This window comes from Anser anser, assembly GCF_964211835.1.
Source record: "Anser anser genome assembly, chromosome: 4".
In the NCBI taxonomy this organism is placed as follows: domain Eukaryota; kingdom Metazoa; phylum Chordata; class Aves; order Anseriformes; family Anatidae; genus Anser; species Anser anser.
In genome coordinates this window covers 69,438,260-69,456,410 of record NC_139724.1, presented here as the reverse complement: position 1 = coordinate 69,456,410, position 18,151 = coordinate 69,438,260, and the positions used below count along the sequence as shown (strand labels likewise).

General features: G+C 39.0%; 1 protein-coding gene across 2 annotated transcripts in view; it reads left to right on the top strand.

The window, feature by feature from the left end:
* Positions 1-18,151, top strand: part of FAM193A (family with sequence similarity 193 member A) — a 77,632-nt gene that overhangs the window by 50,941 nt on the left and 8,540 nt on the right. The window contains exons 9-19 of one of the 2 annotated variants that reach the window (XM_083833005.1): positions 1,733-1,810; positions 3,375-3,487; positions 3,642-3,884; positions 5,763-5,916; positions 6,019-6,198; positions 9,306-9,557; positions 11,972-12,170; positions 13,474-13,746; positions 14,072-14,354; positions 15,491-15,677; positions 17,538-17,768. In XM_083833005.1, coding sequence (XP_083689131.1) covers positions 1,733-1,810; positions 3,375-3,487; positions 3,642-3,884; positions 5,763-5,916; positions 6,019-6,198; positions 9,306-9,557; positions 11,972-12,170; positions 13,474-13,746; positions 14,072-14,354; positions 15,491-15,677; positions 17,538-17,768 — 2,193 coding nt within the window. The remainder of the gene's footprint in view (positions 1-1,732; positions 1,811-3,374; positions 3,488-3,641; positions 3,885-5,762; positions 5,917-6,018; positions 6,199-9,305; positions 9,558-11,971; positions 12,171-13,473; positions 13,747-14,071; positions 14,355-15,490; positions 15,678-17,537; positions 17,769-18,151) is intronic. The other variant, XM_083833006.1, reaches the window with a different exon arrangement.

The window sequence follows — 18,151 nt, the reverse complement described above, 5'->3', positions numbered from 1 at the left end:
CACTTCCCAAAAGATTTCTTGGGCATGAATCACGAGGTTTGTGTTGAAGATGCTTTGCTCTGCTGAAATAGCAAATATTTGTGGGTGGGGGGTGGAGATGGATGGACTGATTGCCTATTATTTATGGAACGAGTAAGTTAAGATACTTGCAGACATGGTATAGGAAAGGCTGCTAAGCTGGAAGTAGGGAAACTAACTTCAGCCCATTAATACTTAAGAGTGCCAGGATTTAAACCATGCTATTTTCCTTGCTAGTTTCTTGGCAGACTTGAGTAGGCAGCTCCCAGTTAATGCACTGGCTGTTTTTAAACTTCATTCTTTGGCATTAAAATCTTCTCTCGTGATGTATAGCAAATGTAGGTGCTTCGTTTTAGTGGTGAGGGTTCAGCTAGGTGTCTGGACACCTAAAGCAGTGAGTACTGATAGTTTTGATTGTAGCTTAAGGATGCTTAGAAACTGATAGTACAGAGGAGATGAAATCTCCAATGTTTTTGGCTTTAGGCTCTGCAGTACTCATTAGTGTGCCTAGGAAGCGGTACAAATGATTCAAGAATGTTTCATCTGCGCTGTTTTTTTAAGAACACATGATAAACTCCTTTTTTTTTGTTGCGATTGTAACCTCGCTGGAATAAGGGAAATAAAAATTCACAGTAGTAATTAGAATTATATGCTGCTAATTGTGTCAAAAATCCATTAGGCAAAACTTTACCACTTAATGCAGTTTCAAATCCCCAGCTTTAGAATTTCATTTTCCCCAGTTAAATAATGGTAATAGCAATAAAATGCTTAAATTAATATTAAGGCTTATAACTTTAGATCAAGGGATAAATTTTTGGAGGCACATTTTTAAAGAAAAAGATTACTAGTGGTATAACCTACTGCACTTTGGTTCATTAACATATCTTAATGAAGGAGTGTGGTATATTCTGTTGCTGCAATTCTTTTTATTAACCAGGTAAATCAAAAAGTAAAAGAACCGAGATAATTGTTTTTCCTCGCTGATGAATTAGTGTTCTTAAAAAGCTGTAAGGTACAGTAAGAAAAGCTTTGTTCCTGTGTTTTGCCGTGTTAAAGTTCATGGAAGCTTTTGGGTTCTGTCAGTGAGTTTGTTTGCTAAATCAGAATAAGATCATTTGTATACAAAAAGTTATGAGCTCTGTGCACTTTGTGCAGTGTCATTCAAGGTCAAATAATTATATAATATTTCTCCAGCCTTAAATAAATCACGGGCATGAAATAGATTGAGATAAAAGCAGTAAATAGTGTTAGTCTAGGTTGTTACTTAATCTTATGTTTGCTCTTCTAATTTTTTCACTCAGATTAGATGGCTAGTTCCACGTGTGGTACGTGAGTTTGCTCTGCACCTATACTGAGGCCTTGCCAAAACTCCTGTCACTAGATATTGATGGATTTCAATGCATCTGAGATGTTAAAGGTTTAACGACAAGCACATTTTATCAAAAATTCTATGAAAATATTTAATTTGAGAAAAAATATTAATAGTAGTGGAAAAATTAGACTAAAGAGTAGTGTAAATGAATATAAAATCTTTTACTTAAGGGATTCAAATCAAAGGATTAACAAATAAACTAAACATCATATTGACTGAGTATGAAAGTACTTCCAAAATGGTGTAGATCAGTTACATCTCATGAGACTTTGATAGACCAACTGACCACAGCCTACAATTTCTATGATTAAACCAATGAGTTTTCCTTAAATTCTGTTTTAGATGGCAATGAAAACAAAGCAACGCATGCTAAAAGAAGACTGGGAATTTTTTAAACAGAGGCGTTTTATTGAAGAGCAGGTAGGATTTGTTTATACCATACTAAGTTATACTAATGTTTCATGTATATTTTTAAGATGTAAACATCTGAGTGTAGTATACTGTACTAGCTTTCTATGACCTAATTCTGTGACTTTGCCAGGCTTGGAGCTTGGTCAGCTAAATTACAGAAAGCAAGATCCAAGATGAGTATATAAACTTAGTAACTAAAAGGTAAAACATAAGCACTGTAGTCTTAAAACTGATTATGTGGTGTTAAAATTCCCTATGAAATCAGAGGAATTTCTGATGCCTCAGGATGGGAGATCCAAAACAGCCAATACATTAAGCGTGGAGCTGCCATGACGCATGGGATAGGGAATATTGTGTTCAAGAGCGTATTAAATTCCCTCATGTGTGCAGAGCTGGGGAGCGTGAGCCGCAGCAGCAGGGTGGCTGACTGCATCTGTTAGGGCTCTGGAGATGGCTTGTGCATCTGTTCTGTGGGGTAAAGCCTGAGCAGAGGTACCTGCTCATTTTTAAGGTGTAGCCAAAGAGGGGCCACTAGCAGTTACCACTTTACTTTTAACTATCTGCTGTTTAAGACACAGTACTCTTTTCTCTATCCTGGAAGACTTCAAGCATGTATTATGCTTTCTGTAAGAGTATAGAGGGACTAGGCCAGAGTCAAAAGACTGGATGGGGAACCTGTCTGTTCCCGTACAGGAAGAATATGGAAGCATGTACAAGAAGAAATGCTAGTCTTGAGCCAGAGAGAGTTTGACTGTACGTTTTTATAAACTTAAGCTTAAATTGGCGATGTCTCAAAACAGTATTCAGTACTTTTTTCTTTAAGGAACATTAAGCCTGTGTTAACCACAAGTTTAGAACGTCTGTTAAACCAGGCCCCTCAGAGGACTTGAGGGAGAATCCTCTTTTTACTTGATCCTAATTGGGCTTAAGTGAGCTGTAAGCCCGTGGCTGCTTAGGTAAGGGTCAGGTCTGGGCATCTACAGAAGTGGAAGCTTAGGCACATCCTTGTTTAACCTAAGGTTTGTAGGTATCTAATGAAATTAGGTGCTTTCAGGATTAGGCATCTGCCAGTTGGAGGTTATTTAGATTTTTTCAGTAATGTGGTGAAGTCCTGTTTTGGGCAGCTACTTTGTTCCTTGAGTCTATCCCATTGTAACTGCAGAATTAGTCCTAATTATTTTTTGCAAGCTAAAGGTAAGTTTGCATTCTTTCTCCATTTGTCAGCAGTGTCCTTTTGTGCATACCATGAAACATGACAAGAATTGCTCAAGTTCAGAGTGCGTCAGCAGAAATACCATGCAGGGTGCATTTACAAATGAGGTGGACTTGGCTGCTTTACTGTTTCAGTGGAGAAACATACTTTCTTTGAAGAGCTTCAGTGCCAAAAATTTGCCTGTAACTTACTACCTTTTTACTTGTGATCAAAAACAACACTTTCATAAAACTGTATATTGTAAAATACTTTTCCCCAAGTACCCTTTTTGATTATGTGATACGTTGATCATGATGTGCCATTGAATTGTTAATGGAAAGATTTGCACTACTAAAACATTGCCTTTATAATTTACTTCAGCTTAATAACAAGAAAGCACTAGCTGGGGAGAACAACTTCACAGACACAATGAGACACATGCTGTCATCACGTTTGAGCATGCCTGACTGTCCCAACTGTAATTATAGAAGAAGGTGAGATGTTTTTAACTTGAAATCATAATAAATGATTAAGTTCTTGTGTTAGAGGAAAAAAGGAAATATGTTATTGTGAGAAAGAGTCTGGTTACTTTAAATGAATGCTTCTCAAACAAGGTCGTAAATATCTGTAACCTTAATTCTTGAACAGATGTACTTGTGATGACTGCAGCCTTTCACACATTTTAACGTGTGGCATCATGGATTCTCCTATAACGGATGATATCCACATTAACCAGTTACCACTACAAATCGATTCTGCTCCAGATTATCTGTCTGAGATCCGCCCACCTAGTATGTCTTCAGCAAGTTCAGGATCAGGTTCCAGCTCGCCTATTACAATTCAGCAACATCCAAGGCTGATCCTCGCAGACAATGGTTCTGCGCCAACTTTGTAAGTTCTTCTATTTTAAAATTTTGAAATAGTGAATTGAACTTAAGCGAAGTTACGTAGGCTAACCATCATTAGATAATGCTATTTTTGCATCAAAATATTTAATCCTGATACTGTATTCAGAAGACCACAAGTCCAGTGCTGTATGCTGTGCAAACATCTAAAGAAAAGTTTTTAAAAACTTCCGAAGATGTTGACTTAATACTGCTAGAAATGTTGTATTTTTCTGCTTTGAGATTACAAGGGCATCAGATACTGGTCTACTTTAGAGCATCAATTTAAAATGCTGCGTTTTTATAGTTTGAGTAAGGGAAATGATAATCTTTTCTTTGAGGGATGGTGACTTCGTAAGATTCAGTTTAGTTCCTAGCTAGCTTTGATTAGGCTTGTTAAAGGTGTGCTAACTTGAGACTTGCATCAAAAATTATTCTCCCTGTCAGAAGTATCTGCCACCCTTTTTCTTCATTGAGATCACAACGATCCTCAGATTTGAGGCTTTAGGCTAATGGTAGGCTTTTGCCTCTTCCATAATTCTGAGGGGATAAAACTGGTTGGCTGACTTCTGTATGTGGTTTGGGTGGATCTAGCCAGCAGTCTCGTCATGTGATATTCTAAAAATGTTTTAAAGAAGGAGAGCAACAACAAGACTCAGTAATGGTGGGAATGTTAATGAAGTACAGTTATCAGAATGTTATCAGTACAGTCAAGGAATTGTCATCAGGATTCTGCGTTAGTACCACGTGATGAATGAAGAAGGTGCAAATGCATGGGATGTTTCTGAATATCACTTCACTAAGTTTAGTTTAAGTATTCACTATTTAACACTATAATCAGTGGTTTAATCTTTAATAGTGGGACTTTGGGACGTGTTTGAAAAAAGGTTATGTGGTAGTATGGTTAGCTATGTAAATATGTGCTTTGTAATTTCTGTAAACTAGATCTGGTGCTGAAATGTCCAAAATAGGTAATTTTGTCTCTTCAGAGGCTAACGAAGTTAAATTCAAGTATTACTTACTGTAAGAAGCCCTTTTTTTTAGGGAAATGCTACTGCTTCTTAGGGAAGAGTCATTTTATTTCTTGTATTGGACCTAAGTCTACTTGTTTGATTTGCTCTTTCCACATTTGAAGTGTGCCTAGTGGTGTCAGCACATAATTTAAATTTTGGTGAAGTGTCTCATGGAATGCAAAAAGATATGGTGCACAGTCTAAGAGCTCTTAAGAGCTCGGGATTGGTTATTTCATGTTTTTACAGCGATCTTTGCAACACTTCCCTGGAGTGGGTAATAAAACATGCCTGTTCTAGCTGTCTGTGAGAAGACTTTCATTAAGTATTTTAGAGCAGACTTTGAAAAGCACACAGGTGTGGGGTCGTCTAGCAATTGAGAAACTTAAGATTTACTATGACACGTTGAATATTCAGTACTTATACTGACTGGTTTGACACTTAATGATGGAAAAAGTTAAATTCTACAGTGTGCTCCTTGCCACTTCACACCTGCTTTAAATGAAATAATTGGCATAAGAAGGCTTTTTCATCAAATTAAAGGTCATTTGTATCCTGTCATTATTAAGATAACAAATTTCTTGGTCACAAGACGTTGTTGGAAAATATTTTACATAGAAATAGCAGAGAATCTGAGTACAGATCTTGTGTTCAGGCATGCACTTACTACATTCCGTAGGGCTGTACAGCAGGTTATTTGGTTTTGCTTGCTTTAAAAAAATAAGGTCGGGTAAACAACTCGAAAGAAAATACTTCGACTCCCAATTGGGATTTTAATATAAATGATACTCCATCTTATTTCATTTTGGTGAGTGCTTTCACGATAACCGAGGTTCCTGAGCGCTGTGATTTATCTAAGCCTCTCTTCCCCTCAGTGGTAGTGATGATGAAGATGTTGCACCATTATCGGCAAAATTTGCTGATATTTACCCGCTAAATAATTATGATGATGCAGAGGTGGTAGCCAACATGAATGGAATTCACAGTGAGCTAAATGGCGGAGGTGAAAACATGGCATTGAAAGATGAGGTACAACATTTACATTGTCCTACTTTTTTCTGGCAGTTGGACTTCTTTTGCTAGAGAAAGGCTTGTCCTTCACTCCGATGTTAATAAGTTAATGTTGTCTAGTCTCCTCAGGTGAGCAGTACTAGCAGCAGTTCCTCAGAAGCAGATGATGAAGAAGCGGATGGGGAGAGCAGTGGTGAACCACCAGGGACTCAAAAGGAGGAAATGTCTCTAGGAAAAAGGGCATTAAGGAAAGATGAAGCAAAAATGGATAGTCCACCACCTTCTTACCCTAGTCAGCAGGTATAGTAATCTACAAAAGAACCTTCTAGTAAATGGACTTCAGAAATGTGGCTGCTTGAATGATAATAGTTATGTCTTCAATTTTAATTTTATATTTAAGGTTAAATCCATTAAGTTACCTGTGGTTACCTATGATATCTAAAATAAGTTTCAGTTGATTGTATACTGTCATGGTTACTATCTTCCTTTCTCATGAACGGATGTTACTTATTTTGAAGGTGTTTTCAGTAAAAGGGAAAAGAGTTTCTTCCTGCCTGCACGTGTGAGAAACAAACTCAAACATTTCTTCTTGGAAACTTGGTCTTGGTCTTTGCTACGTGTTAATGTTGTGTGAAATTACTGTTGGGGGGCATACAGTGAGAGTGCATGGTTAATGAGCGTATTATAATACTGTATCTGAGGACTAATTTGCCTTGTTGAAACCTTCTGTAGGGTCTGTTGCATGCATCATGACGTGTGGTTTGTTGTTGGTTTTTTTTTGGTTAAGATTGAGCTCTTTACTGTAAGGTCACTAAACCACCCAGAGTATTTGCTCAGCAGGTAGCAGTGTCTGGTTTAACAGCTGAACAAATAGTTCCATGAGCACCAAAGCAAAGCATCCACTGGACTTGTCTTTGTGCGGCTTTCCATCTGAGTTACCCTGCAGCTATAACATGGGTTCACTGCTTTGAGAGAGAAAATATCAGTCGCTCTTATTGCTTATTGTACAAAAGACTCTACACTGGAGGGGGCAGCTTTGAGGGCTTAGATGATAGTCAGGTGGGAACTCCCATTCGATGTTTCCCCGGGGTTCGGATGTCTGTAAGGCCCTCTGGTGAAAGGATTTTCTCCTGCGTTATGGGTATTAAGCTACAACGTCTCAACATGCTCACTGAAAGAAAAATCTTTTTTTCTGTGTATGGCTGACCAATGCCATAATGCTTAAACGGGTTGAGACATCTGTCAAACTAGCTTGAAACTGGTGAACAGATCCAGCTTTTGTTGTGGAAAATCAAGTGCTGCTGAGATTATGTAAGTCTGCTTGCCTTAGGGAGGTAAACTAAAATGCAAGGTGAAAGGGGGTGTTTAACCTTTCTCTTTTTATTTTTGAGGAAAAAATAATTAGTTGCTCTGACTTTTTTTAGCCTGATCATGTTATCAGGGCTGAGTACCTTGTAATGCTGGATGTGATTAATTTTACATATGCATTTGAGATCTTTTGGCATTATCTATTGGAGTTTCTCTTTTTACTAGATCAAAAGAGGTGATTCTTCCCCTCTACTCAGCATTGCTGAGGCCACCCCTGGAGCACTGTGTGCAATTCTGGGCCCCCGCTACAGGAGAGCTATGGACATCCTGGAAAGAGCCCAACAGAGGGCCACCAAGGTGCTGAAGGACCTGGAGCAGCACTGCTGTGAGGAGAGCCTGAGAGAGCTGGGGCTGCTCCACCTGGAGCAGAGGAGGCTTGGGGGGGATCTCAACAATGCCTGCAAATTCCTGAAGGGAGGTTGCAAAGAAGATGGAGCCAGACTCTTCTCAGTGAGGGCCAGGCCAAGAGGCAATGAACACAAGCTGGAGCATAGGGGGTTCTCTCTGACCATCAGGCAGCACTTCTGTGCTGTGCAATTGATGGAGCCCTGGCTCAGGTTGCCAAAAATACCTTGTGGCAAAGGCTGTAATGCTATTAAGTGAGTATGAGGTGTTACTTCTTCCTGAGAAGAAGGTATATTGGAGGAAGATACCACCTGTCAATTCTTTTCTAGAAAGCTAAGATGCTAATATTACTTCTTGGGGAAAAAATCTCTACTATCACATTGCTGGGAAGAAATCACCACTGGGAAGTGTTCCTGGTATTGCTTCCAGTAAAATGCCAAATGAAAGTGGTAGGAAAAAGTCCTAATTTAAGAGAGGGAAATGGAGCTGTGCTTTCCTGGGCTTTTTCTCCCCCAGAGTATTTGAGTCCTTTTAAGACAGAGTAATGGTACATTGCAATCAGTTAAAGGTTCCAGTAAGACACCGATTCCCCGTGGTATATATGATTTTTTGTAAGAAATGTCCACATTACACAATTGCATGGGAGTTGAGTTTGGAAGGGACCTCTGCAGGTAGTCTAGTCTGACCCTCCTGCCCAAAGCAAGGCTGCCCAGAGAGGGTTGCCCAGCCATGTATCCGGGTGGGTTCTGAATATCACTAAGGATGAAGGTTTCAAAACTGCTGTGGGTAACATGTTCCAGTGTTTAGCCATCCTCACAATAAAATCAGTATGTAAACACTTGGAGTGGAATTTTCAGCCTGTATTTCAGTCTACGCCCATTTCTTCTTGTCCTTTCATGGGATACCACTGAGAAGAGTCTGGCCCCGTTGTCTTTACCTGCTCCCCACCTCTGCAGTCAGGTACTTACACACACTGGCAAGATCCCCCTGAGCCTTCTCAGTTGAGGCTGAACAGTCCCAGCTTGCTCAGCCTCTCCTTGACAGATGCCTCAAAGCCTGAATCATCTTTGTGGCCCTCTGGTGGACTTGCTTCCGTACGTTCACGGCTGTCTTGCACCGTGCCCAGCACTGGACCCAGTAATGCAGCTGTGCCTCACCAGTTTTTAGCAGAGGGGAAGGATCCCCCCTCCCTTAGCAAGCTGACAATGCTCTGCCTAACGTTGCTCAGGACTTCTTCCAACTTTATTAGCTAATCAACCCTTACTACTACTTTCTGTGCATACTGTTTTTCCATATACTTGGGAAATTACAGAAAATAAACATCTAATTCCATTCTAGTCATGGAATAATTACCTAGCAATTGCCTAATGTTATCAAGGTTCCTTTTCCTGTCTCTCCTTGATAATTTATATCAGTGTTTTTCTTGTCGTCACTGATAGTAGGCATTCAAAATCTGCTATCAAATTCTGTTAATCTTTAGGATGTTCCATGCTTAACTGAGATAAAGATCCTCTATTAGTGCTTTTACTTAACTTAATGGTTTTCCATAATGAAAGAATTTGGTGGATGCTCTGAATTTATTAATTATGTATGCAAAAGTAATCACTTATAATTATTAAGAAGAAATCATGGAGAGAACTGTCTGATTATATTATAAAATACATTGATTTTGTGTTTTTATTTTGCACTTACAGGCTGACCAAGGCCCAAATGCTTGTGAATGTCACGTTTGCAAACAAGAAGCTTCAGGTCTAACGGCCTCTGCACTTGCAACTGGACGCCTGCCTGCTGGCCATCAGTTCATGAATCCTGAAAAACCTGCACATCCTGCACTTCATCTTTATCCTCACATCCATGGACATATACCTTTGCATACAATTCCACACCTTCCTCGTCCACTTATCCACCCTACCCTGTATACAGCTTCCCCTTTTACACACAATAAGGTAAGCCTGCCAAAGTGGAAGTGTTCTGGTCCCAGGAGAAATGCTGTACACCTGTGTAAATTAGTAGGTGACTAAGTGTCAAAACCATAAAAATTGCTTTAGTTTGTGGTCTGTTTGTAGGAGTTCTTTTGGAAGAAATAGTGAGGGGTAGGGAATAGAACAGATTCAGAAATGGTGAAAGGTTTGTGTGGCAGAGCTAAGAGCAGCTATCATCAGGAAGACTGACAATTTCCTTGCTGGGATTAGGAAGAATGTAGAATCAAATGAGTCTTGAAAGGTGGAAGAGTAATGGGGCTTTAGTCAGTGTAATAGGACTAATTAAATCTCCATTTAATATATACTGGAGGTCAAAATTTATCACCAAAATTGAATATTAATACCCTGAGGTTTCTAGTTCAAAGTATTAGTAATTTTTTGAGAAAACTGAGGTATTAAAAAGACACGCATTTCTCTGCTTTGAGAGAACTTGCTTTTTTTGCAGGTTCTGCAAAGTTCTTTTGACCCAAGGCTTGTAAGTAATGAATGAGGGAGATGCAGAACAAATTGAGACCAGGTGACCGCTTTTAGAATTGAGTCAGAAGCAAGAACTAACATTATTGTGGTGGAGTTTCACATAATATTTCATTGAGTCAAAACAGGGGACCTGCTGAAAGGGGCAAAGACTCATTAGTATGACATGTTTCTGTCATCTCCCTTCTTCTGGTTCAGAGATCCTGTGGGTGCAAGCAGAGTAGATTAGCTCACTGAGATGATCATTAATTAACTCTTGCCATTCTCCTTAATATCCTCATTGTTTTTCATGTCTTATTGGTGTCCTTTCCGTATTTCTGTTGCGATGCACAGTTCCTTTTGTCATGTTCCAGCCTGACATTTCTCAACAGCCCGCTGGCATTCCTCTGAAATCCCTAATTGTCATAAGCTCCACCTTGAGCTATCCTTCCAGAACCTGTCCCCAGGCCCTTTGTAGCAGGCCACTCAAGTTCTCATCCATGCAGTACCCTGATCTCTGCTGTCTTTCCTTTCAAAAGACCTTTGCCTAGTGAAACATCTGCAGCATATTGTCGAGGCTACACCAGAAGCCCCATGCAGAGTGGCAGGCTGCTAGCACTGAGTGGCTTTATTATGTTGGCCAGATCTATTAGTTCTGGCACACCACCTGAACCAGCTGGGCTCCCTGTATTTATGTTTTGCGGGAGCTAAAAAGACATATGTGGAAGCTGAAGCTTTAGGGAGCTTTCACCTTTGAAGGAGCCAGATGAATTCAGCAGAGCTGGTAGTGAAGGAGCTAATAAGCCCGACTGGATCAGGCTTGTTTCATCATGGATAGGCTGTTCTGTCTGTGTGATGTTTTTTCTACCGACATGTACAAATTTTCTTTTATAGAGGGTATTCCTGCTGCTCTGGCTTTCACCATTAGTCGGATGATGAAAATCTGTCTGGATTTTAAAAAAAAAAGGAGGGGGGGAAGGGAAAAGTCCAGGTATATAAGTTTTCTTGGTTGGGAGTGTTTAGGCATTAGTTTCTGAAATGTTAATGGACTCAGATGGTATTAAAAATATTTATATCTACATCTGTATAGCCTTTCATTGCATGAAATGTGGAGGAATAGGAAAATCGCTTGAAAAAAGCCAAAGAAAAGGTGACAGTAATTGAACATAATGCTTGAATTGCACAAGGTTTCTGGAAGAAAGTTACATTTCAGAATATGAATAAACAATTTCAGATAGAAGAAATGGGGTGCGCCAGAACAACTTGCCTCTGTAAAACAGGAAAAAGTATTTTATTGGGCCTATTTTAAGATGATTTTGGGAATAAAAAGGTGCATTCATTGCTTGTTAAGTTTCAAGTTGGGAATCTTTTAATACTGGAGGTGAAAAGAGTAGACAAATACAATCAAGTTTTTAAAAGATGCTTTCAAATAATAAGTGTTTAGTTCTTCTATTGTGCTATTTCCAATCCTGAAGTTTGTAATCCTTTATCACAATTGTTTTATGTGGTAATGGTTATCATGTCAGAGGACTGTTTTCAGCAGCCTGGGCTTTGAAAGGTAGTATTCCTAACAAGTTCTACATTGATATAGATACTATTTTTAATGCAGAATTATGACCCACCCGTAGTATGTATTTACCCAAGTATTTTCGGAGAAGGCTTTTTTGTGTTCATCTTCTATCTAAATAGAAGGGAAATGTTTGTGATTATAAAATATATACATAAAATCTGTATAATAAACTATCTGCATTTTAAAAAAAATCATCAAACCAATCTTTTTATCATTCTGGGAAATACTGTTTATTACCCTTAGCTTTTCACAATGCCTTTCACAATTGAAACAGTTTATGATTTGAATGTTGCTGTTGGAGTGACTGTGTAAGCAAACAGAATATTAATGAGGAAAATACTCTTTATTTTTGTAGGCATTACCGCCAGCTCCAGTTCAGAATCATTCAAACAAGCATCAAGTATTCAATGCATCTCTCCAAGATCATATTTATCCAAGCTGTTTTGGGAGCACTCCAGATTGGAATAGCTCTAAATTTATAAGTCTCTGGGGATCAGAGATGATGAATGACAAGAACTGGAATCCTGCTACATTCTTGCCTGATACAATTCCTGGTGAGGTTTTGTTATTATTTCACACTGACTAGTTAAGTCTTATATTTTGAGTGGAATGTGGCACTTTTTTCCAGGAATGGTAGGTTTTATCATCACCCCTATAAGATGGGATGCTGGCAGAGACTTGCTGCCATTTGTACTTCAGTGGGGCTGAAAATTGAAAAATAAGTTCCTATGCATTGGTGATAGGACTCTTAAGGCAAAAGAATAGCATACTATTTTTCACCTGTGGTCATGGTAGATGAATTTTTGTCTTTGGATGCTTAGGGTTGCAAAGAAATTGGAATTCAGGGGAAGCTTAAGGTACTTTTATTCTTCTGTCATGAAGGCCTGCTCGTTTTCTGTAGGGTCGTAAGAGCACTGGTAACATGGTGGTACTACATCCTTCTTACAGTGCACAGAGGTAATGTTGTCATTCAAACGGAGGTATAAATATAGCAAGTGATTTATTTAAGCCAGGAAGCCTTTGGAGATGCTAAGAGTTAAAGTGAAATAAAATAGGTTAATAAATAAAGAAATAACAACATATGTATATCTTTCCATTCACATGATAGCAAATATAAAAATGCCCTTTTAAAGTAATTTGAATGAAAAAGGAAGCTTGGTTTTGTGTTTTGGCTTTTTTTTTCTAAACTGATCTGCTGCTAAGTTGGGTCAAGCTACTAAAGTGATACTCGAAAGGAAAGACATTAAAAACCTCCAGAAAACTTCCCCAGTAGCGTAGCTCATCTCCATACAAGCGTAGTTATGAGTAGCTGTTCCAACAGATGATTAGTGGCAAGCTTGTGTCGAAGGTCTGATCACAAAGGGGTTACCGTCGTTGTCTGGAATTACCAATAAGTAAAGATAAGGCTTATAACATCACACTGATAGAAGGATATGTTGTTCCTGCCTATGTTGTAATTGTTGCATGTACAACCTGGACTTCCAATGTTGAAGCTTATATACTTAGGATGTAAAAAGGTATCTAATTTTAATTTTTCAAGTATAAATGGCTATAGGTATCTGTAGCATCTTTGCTACTTGTTAACATGTTTGGCATGTAACTTTAAGGTTTGTTTTTTTTACTTCTGCTCTGGGACTTCTTAACACTTTCACTACAGCTGTGTTTGGTGGGGAGGGAAAGGGAGTGGTATTTGGGAGGAGAGGATCAGTTCACTAATCTGATCAAGCCAATACTCACAGCATATCCTTGTTTGTCTCGCAGCATCACGTCTAAATTATGAAATGTTTGGTTCTAAATACCATAAAGACAATTCTGTAATTCTACGATTCTTAAATACTGTGTGTGTTTCAATTGAAGGAAGTGATATATTAACGCCAGCACTCTCAGAAATAAGACCCGAAGCACTTCCTACTACATCTAGCAACGAAGCATCAGCAGTTACTGACAGCAAAGAGAAGAAAAATGCTGCAAAGAAGAAATGTCTGTACAATTTCCAGGATGCCTTTATGGAAGCTAATAAAGTTGTCATGGCAACCTCTTCTGCCACTTCTTCTGTTTCTTGCACAGCTACAACAGTGCAGTCAAGCAGCAACCAATTCAAAGTATCATCCAAGAGACCTTCATCGATAGGTAAGGAGTTGTAATTCACAGCTTAGTAAGTGACTCAAAAATATTTAATCATAAAGATCTATACATGTTTATTTAAATAATGTTTTGTGTCTTGAGATTCTTTATTCAGTGTTCTTACTACTCTTGAGTTGTGGTCTCTGTACTCATTCTATCACTTTGTTAAAGACCTTGATATTTGGGTTTGGGGACTGGTAATAGATGTTGAAATAGCCATTTTTCTCAGAAACAGAGAATATCTACTACATTGAGTGATTTTTTGGGGTGGTTAAATGGAAACTTATTTCTTTTCAATTATAAGCAATGTCTTTTTTTCCCCTCAATTTAGGTGAAGTGTTCCACAATATTAATAAAGAGGACCATAGACATTCTGCACCGGTTGCACCACGAAATAGTCCTACCAGTTTAGCATCCCTTCCTTCACTGTCTCCTGCTGCACTGTCTCCAGCTTCTACACCCCATCTTCCAAATCTTGCTGCTCCTTCTTTCCCCAAAACTGCTGCAACAGCCCCTGGATTCGTGGATCCTCATTCAGGTCTTTGTCCTGCTACGGTTGCACCTCCTACTTCTACCACAGACAGCTCTGTAAGTGCCCCGCCAAGTGTCTGCAGGTAAGTCTAGCAACTGAGTGACAGAACTAATGAAGCTTTGATTTCTACAGAGCTGTGTCTGTTATTTCGTAGCACACTACCCTACTGTTCTGCTGGGCACTGCAGTGCTAACTCTCAACAGGCAAGAAACAGCAATACTAGGAGTGCTCAGTTGGACTAGCCAGAATGTTTGTGCTGTCAGGTACCTACTGCTATATGTAGTGGTTGTGCGTACCTTTTCCTTAACTAGGATACTGAATTGGAGCATTTTTTCTTTTGCCTTGCTCACTAATTTTTGATAACTGTACTTATTTTTGTGTAACTGTACTTTTTTTTATGGGAGGGCAGGGGGTGAGTGGGGAGTGAGCTGCTTACTTCAGAAGGAAGATTCACATATGTTTTGCAGATAGGACAGATGATGGTATGTTTTCACCTTTTTAACATAAGAACAAAGAAATACCAATGCTAGATGAGATTTTTTTAAAATACTTTTTACAGTTAAAGCAAGAACACATCACAATTCCAGAAGAAATGAACAGTAGATGTGTTGGGCATATATTTAAGCAGCCCTATGGAGGGAACGAATTGCTGTTACTGCTTATTTAAGAGACTGTGTTTTCTCCTTAAAACAGTAAGGTACAAACAGGGTAATGGCAACATCTTGTTTTTAGCTGATGCTGAATTTAAGTCAAGGGCTTGAAAATCTGTCTGCAACCAGGGGATTTTAGAAATAAGCTTGGTATTTTACGACTGCACAGCTCTCTTCAGACCACAAGCAATGAGATGGCAGCAGTTTCAAAACCATTCCAAATTAAAGCTAGAAGTTTCTGCTTCTGAAATTATTTTACCCCTTTTAAAACAAGGAAGAACACTTCCACAGCTCACTTTGTAGGCTACTTATTCAGTGAGTTACCTGCTGAGTTTTCCATAAATTACTTTGCCATGCATCATCATGTCTCTTTTTGGTTTTGAGCATCTCCATTTGAAAGCTACTGTAAGAAAGCCTTAGGGTTTGATGCATCACTGGTGGCTGACATTCCAGTTTGAGAGTTGTCGTTCCTGGTAGATGTATATACAGCTGTACATGTTTGTTTTTTTCAAATGCTATTTGTATTATAATCTAGAGTTTGTAAAAACTTTTTCTTACTTCAACATAGTGATCCTGATTGTGAGGGCCATCGCTGTGATAACAGTAACACATATGATCATCAACAGTATGATGGAGAGGAGAGCCAAGATGAAGACAGCTGTTCAGAGCATAGCTCAAGTACCTCAACATCCACAAATCAGAAGGAAGGAAAATACTGTGACTGCTGTTACTGTGAGTTCTTCGGCCATGGCGGAGTAAGTTGCTGGATTTCCAATTTTGTTTTCTTTGTTGTGTATTCGTCAATTGCACGTGACGTTAATGCCACCCCCTTAGCTGCAGTGTAGAGCTTGCTGAAGAGATGAGTAGTAAAAGGAAGCTCAAAGCATGGGTAGCAAATAATTTTCCTCTTTGAAATGAAGAATTGAAACAAGCCTTTCCAGTTGTAAGCAATTCAAGAGTAATAAAAATGGCTAAAAGATTTAGCAAGCAACTGACTTGGATAATAGATACCATGTTTGACTATGACATTGCAAATGGGAATTTAGCAATGTAAATAACTTTACAAAATTAATGCGTTCATCTATAGTAGTGTAATTATATAAATATTGTGGTGAGTTTGGGTAAAAATGAACTTAATGTGGGAATGTTTTAAAAAGAAAGATGATGGCAGTTTATGAACCATTCTTCTATCCACAAATCTTAGTTCTCCAAGTACTCATTTTAATGTTACACTAAAAAAAAAAAAAACCCTCACCTAGAACTCAAGCAGTGTAAGTTTAAATCCTTGTTATAAAAGGAAAACACAAACTGCACATTTTGCCTATTTTCGGTATTACAAACAATTTTCTTTGCTGGTGCATTTTGATAGATGCTGACTTGAATTTGCCTTTATAAGGTGCTTTGAAGAAATTAGGAAGCTTTGAAGTATAGAGGTTATATAAAATCTTTTTTTCCATAATTTTTTTTACTCCTTAAGGATTTGGTTGGAGCATCTTGAAGTTTTCTTCATACCCATAACATAGCTAGTGATTCTCCTAACGGCCTTTTCATTTTCACAAGTGAAATGGTAGAAACTATTAAGTTGCCACATTATGATTTTTCTTAACTTAAACTTTTATTTTGCACTGGCCTTATTTGTACATCTGTGCATAATGTCTGTTTTAATAATCAGGTTGCTAGTGGAATTTGAGTCTCTGGCTTTCTTTTTCCTATATTAAGTAAAAATTCAGCTTATTGGCTTTGTATTTGGTAAGCTGCAGCTTCATCTTGAAGCCTGCAGTGAATTAATAGCCCCTGCCCTGTGTCTGGAAGGGCTAGAAAGGGGATCCTGTATCTTGCGTGTTCCCACCATGCCTGCGTTTCCTCTGTTATTGTCAGTCGTCTGACGGCACAGTGAGCTATTTGTTGTGCTGAAGTGGCAGAACGCTACAGGATTTTGAAAAGTTAATAGGCTTTGTTTTGTTGGTTTAGTGAGTTGAACTGGTGTGACTGCAAACAGGTGGGCACCAGATCTGCTGCAGGAGGGGAGAGGGGAAGGCAGGCAGGAGGAGCAAAGAGGAGTCGACAGACAGGAGCTACGGATGGGAATGCAGATACGAAACACGGTTCAGGAGTTCATCTTACAGCAGCGTTAACGTATTATCAATGTGACTCTGCTGGAAGTATGCTGGTGTGCTTCGGTGCATGGTATCAGCCCTTCACAGTGATGGCCCACAGGCCCATGTAGCCCAACCTCTGAAAGAGCCTTGATAGAACATGGAAATGGCAGCAAGGGTCTGCTCTCTTAAATCTTCAGATGTAGCATGCTGATCACAAGGAAATATGAAAGTCTCCTTTCTTGCTTTTAAAGGCCTTTGTCTTCTCACTTGTGCATTCCTCTGCAAAAACAGTCATTCTTCCAATTGGAAAATAAAGCTCACAAGCTAGCAACAAGCCTGAGAGATCTGTTGCCTGTTAAATATCCACCCAGGTATGCCTACACACATGGAGTTTGGTATTCAGGTTTTGACCTTCAGTTTGGACCTTGAAGGTCTCTAAAACTTCAAAATCTCAAGAGTATTAGGTCAGAGAAACTTTCACATTTAGTCACTAATTTTTTCTCTGATGTCCATTAGCCTCCAGCTGCACCAACCAGTAGAAATTACGCAGAGATGCGAGAAAAGCTTCGTTTACGTCTAACAAAAAGGAAGGAGGAGCAGCCGAAGAAACCAGATCAAATCTCTGAAAGGGAAAGTGTTGTTGATCATCGAAAGGTGGAAGACTTGCTACAATTCATAAACAGCTCTGAAACCAAACCAGTAAGCAGTTCTCGGGCAGCCAAGCGAGCCAGGCATAAGCAAAGAAAGGTAAGACCTATAAGTGTGCTTACCTTAGAACCTCTTATTCGAATCTAAGTGTGTTTTGTGCCCACTCTTTAAGTATTACTGCTGTGTACAGATTTTATAATAATGGACTAAGTGTTTTCTATGTAGTTTGTGGTGTTCTGCCTGTTTGAGCATACAAAGCTTGCTTACCCATTTCGATGCTTAGAAGTTACGTAGGACAGGAAGATTTCTCACGGTGTCCTTGTTGTGTATTTTGCTGCAAGTCAGCTTCATATTGGAATTTCCCCCACTTCAGAAAGTTATTTCTAAGTGTCCACAACAAGAATCTGATAGCTGTATAGATTGGACATTTTAAAATCGGGGGCAATTTGAAAGCTCGTGTTTCTTCGTTGGAATAATGGTTG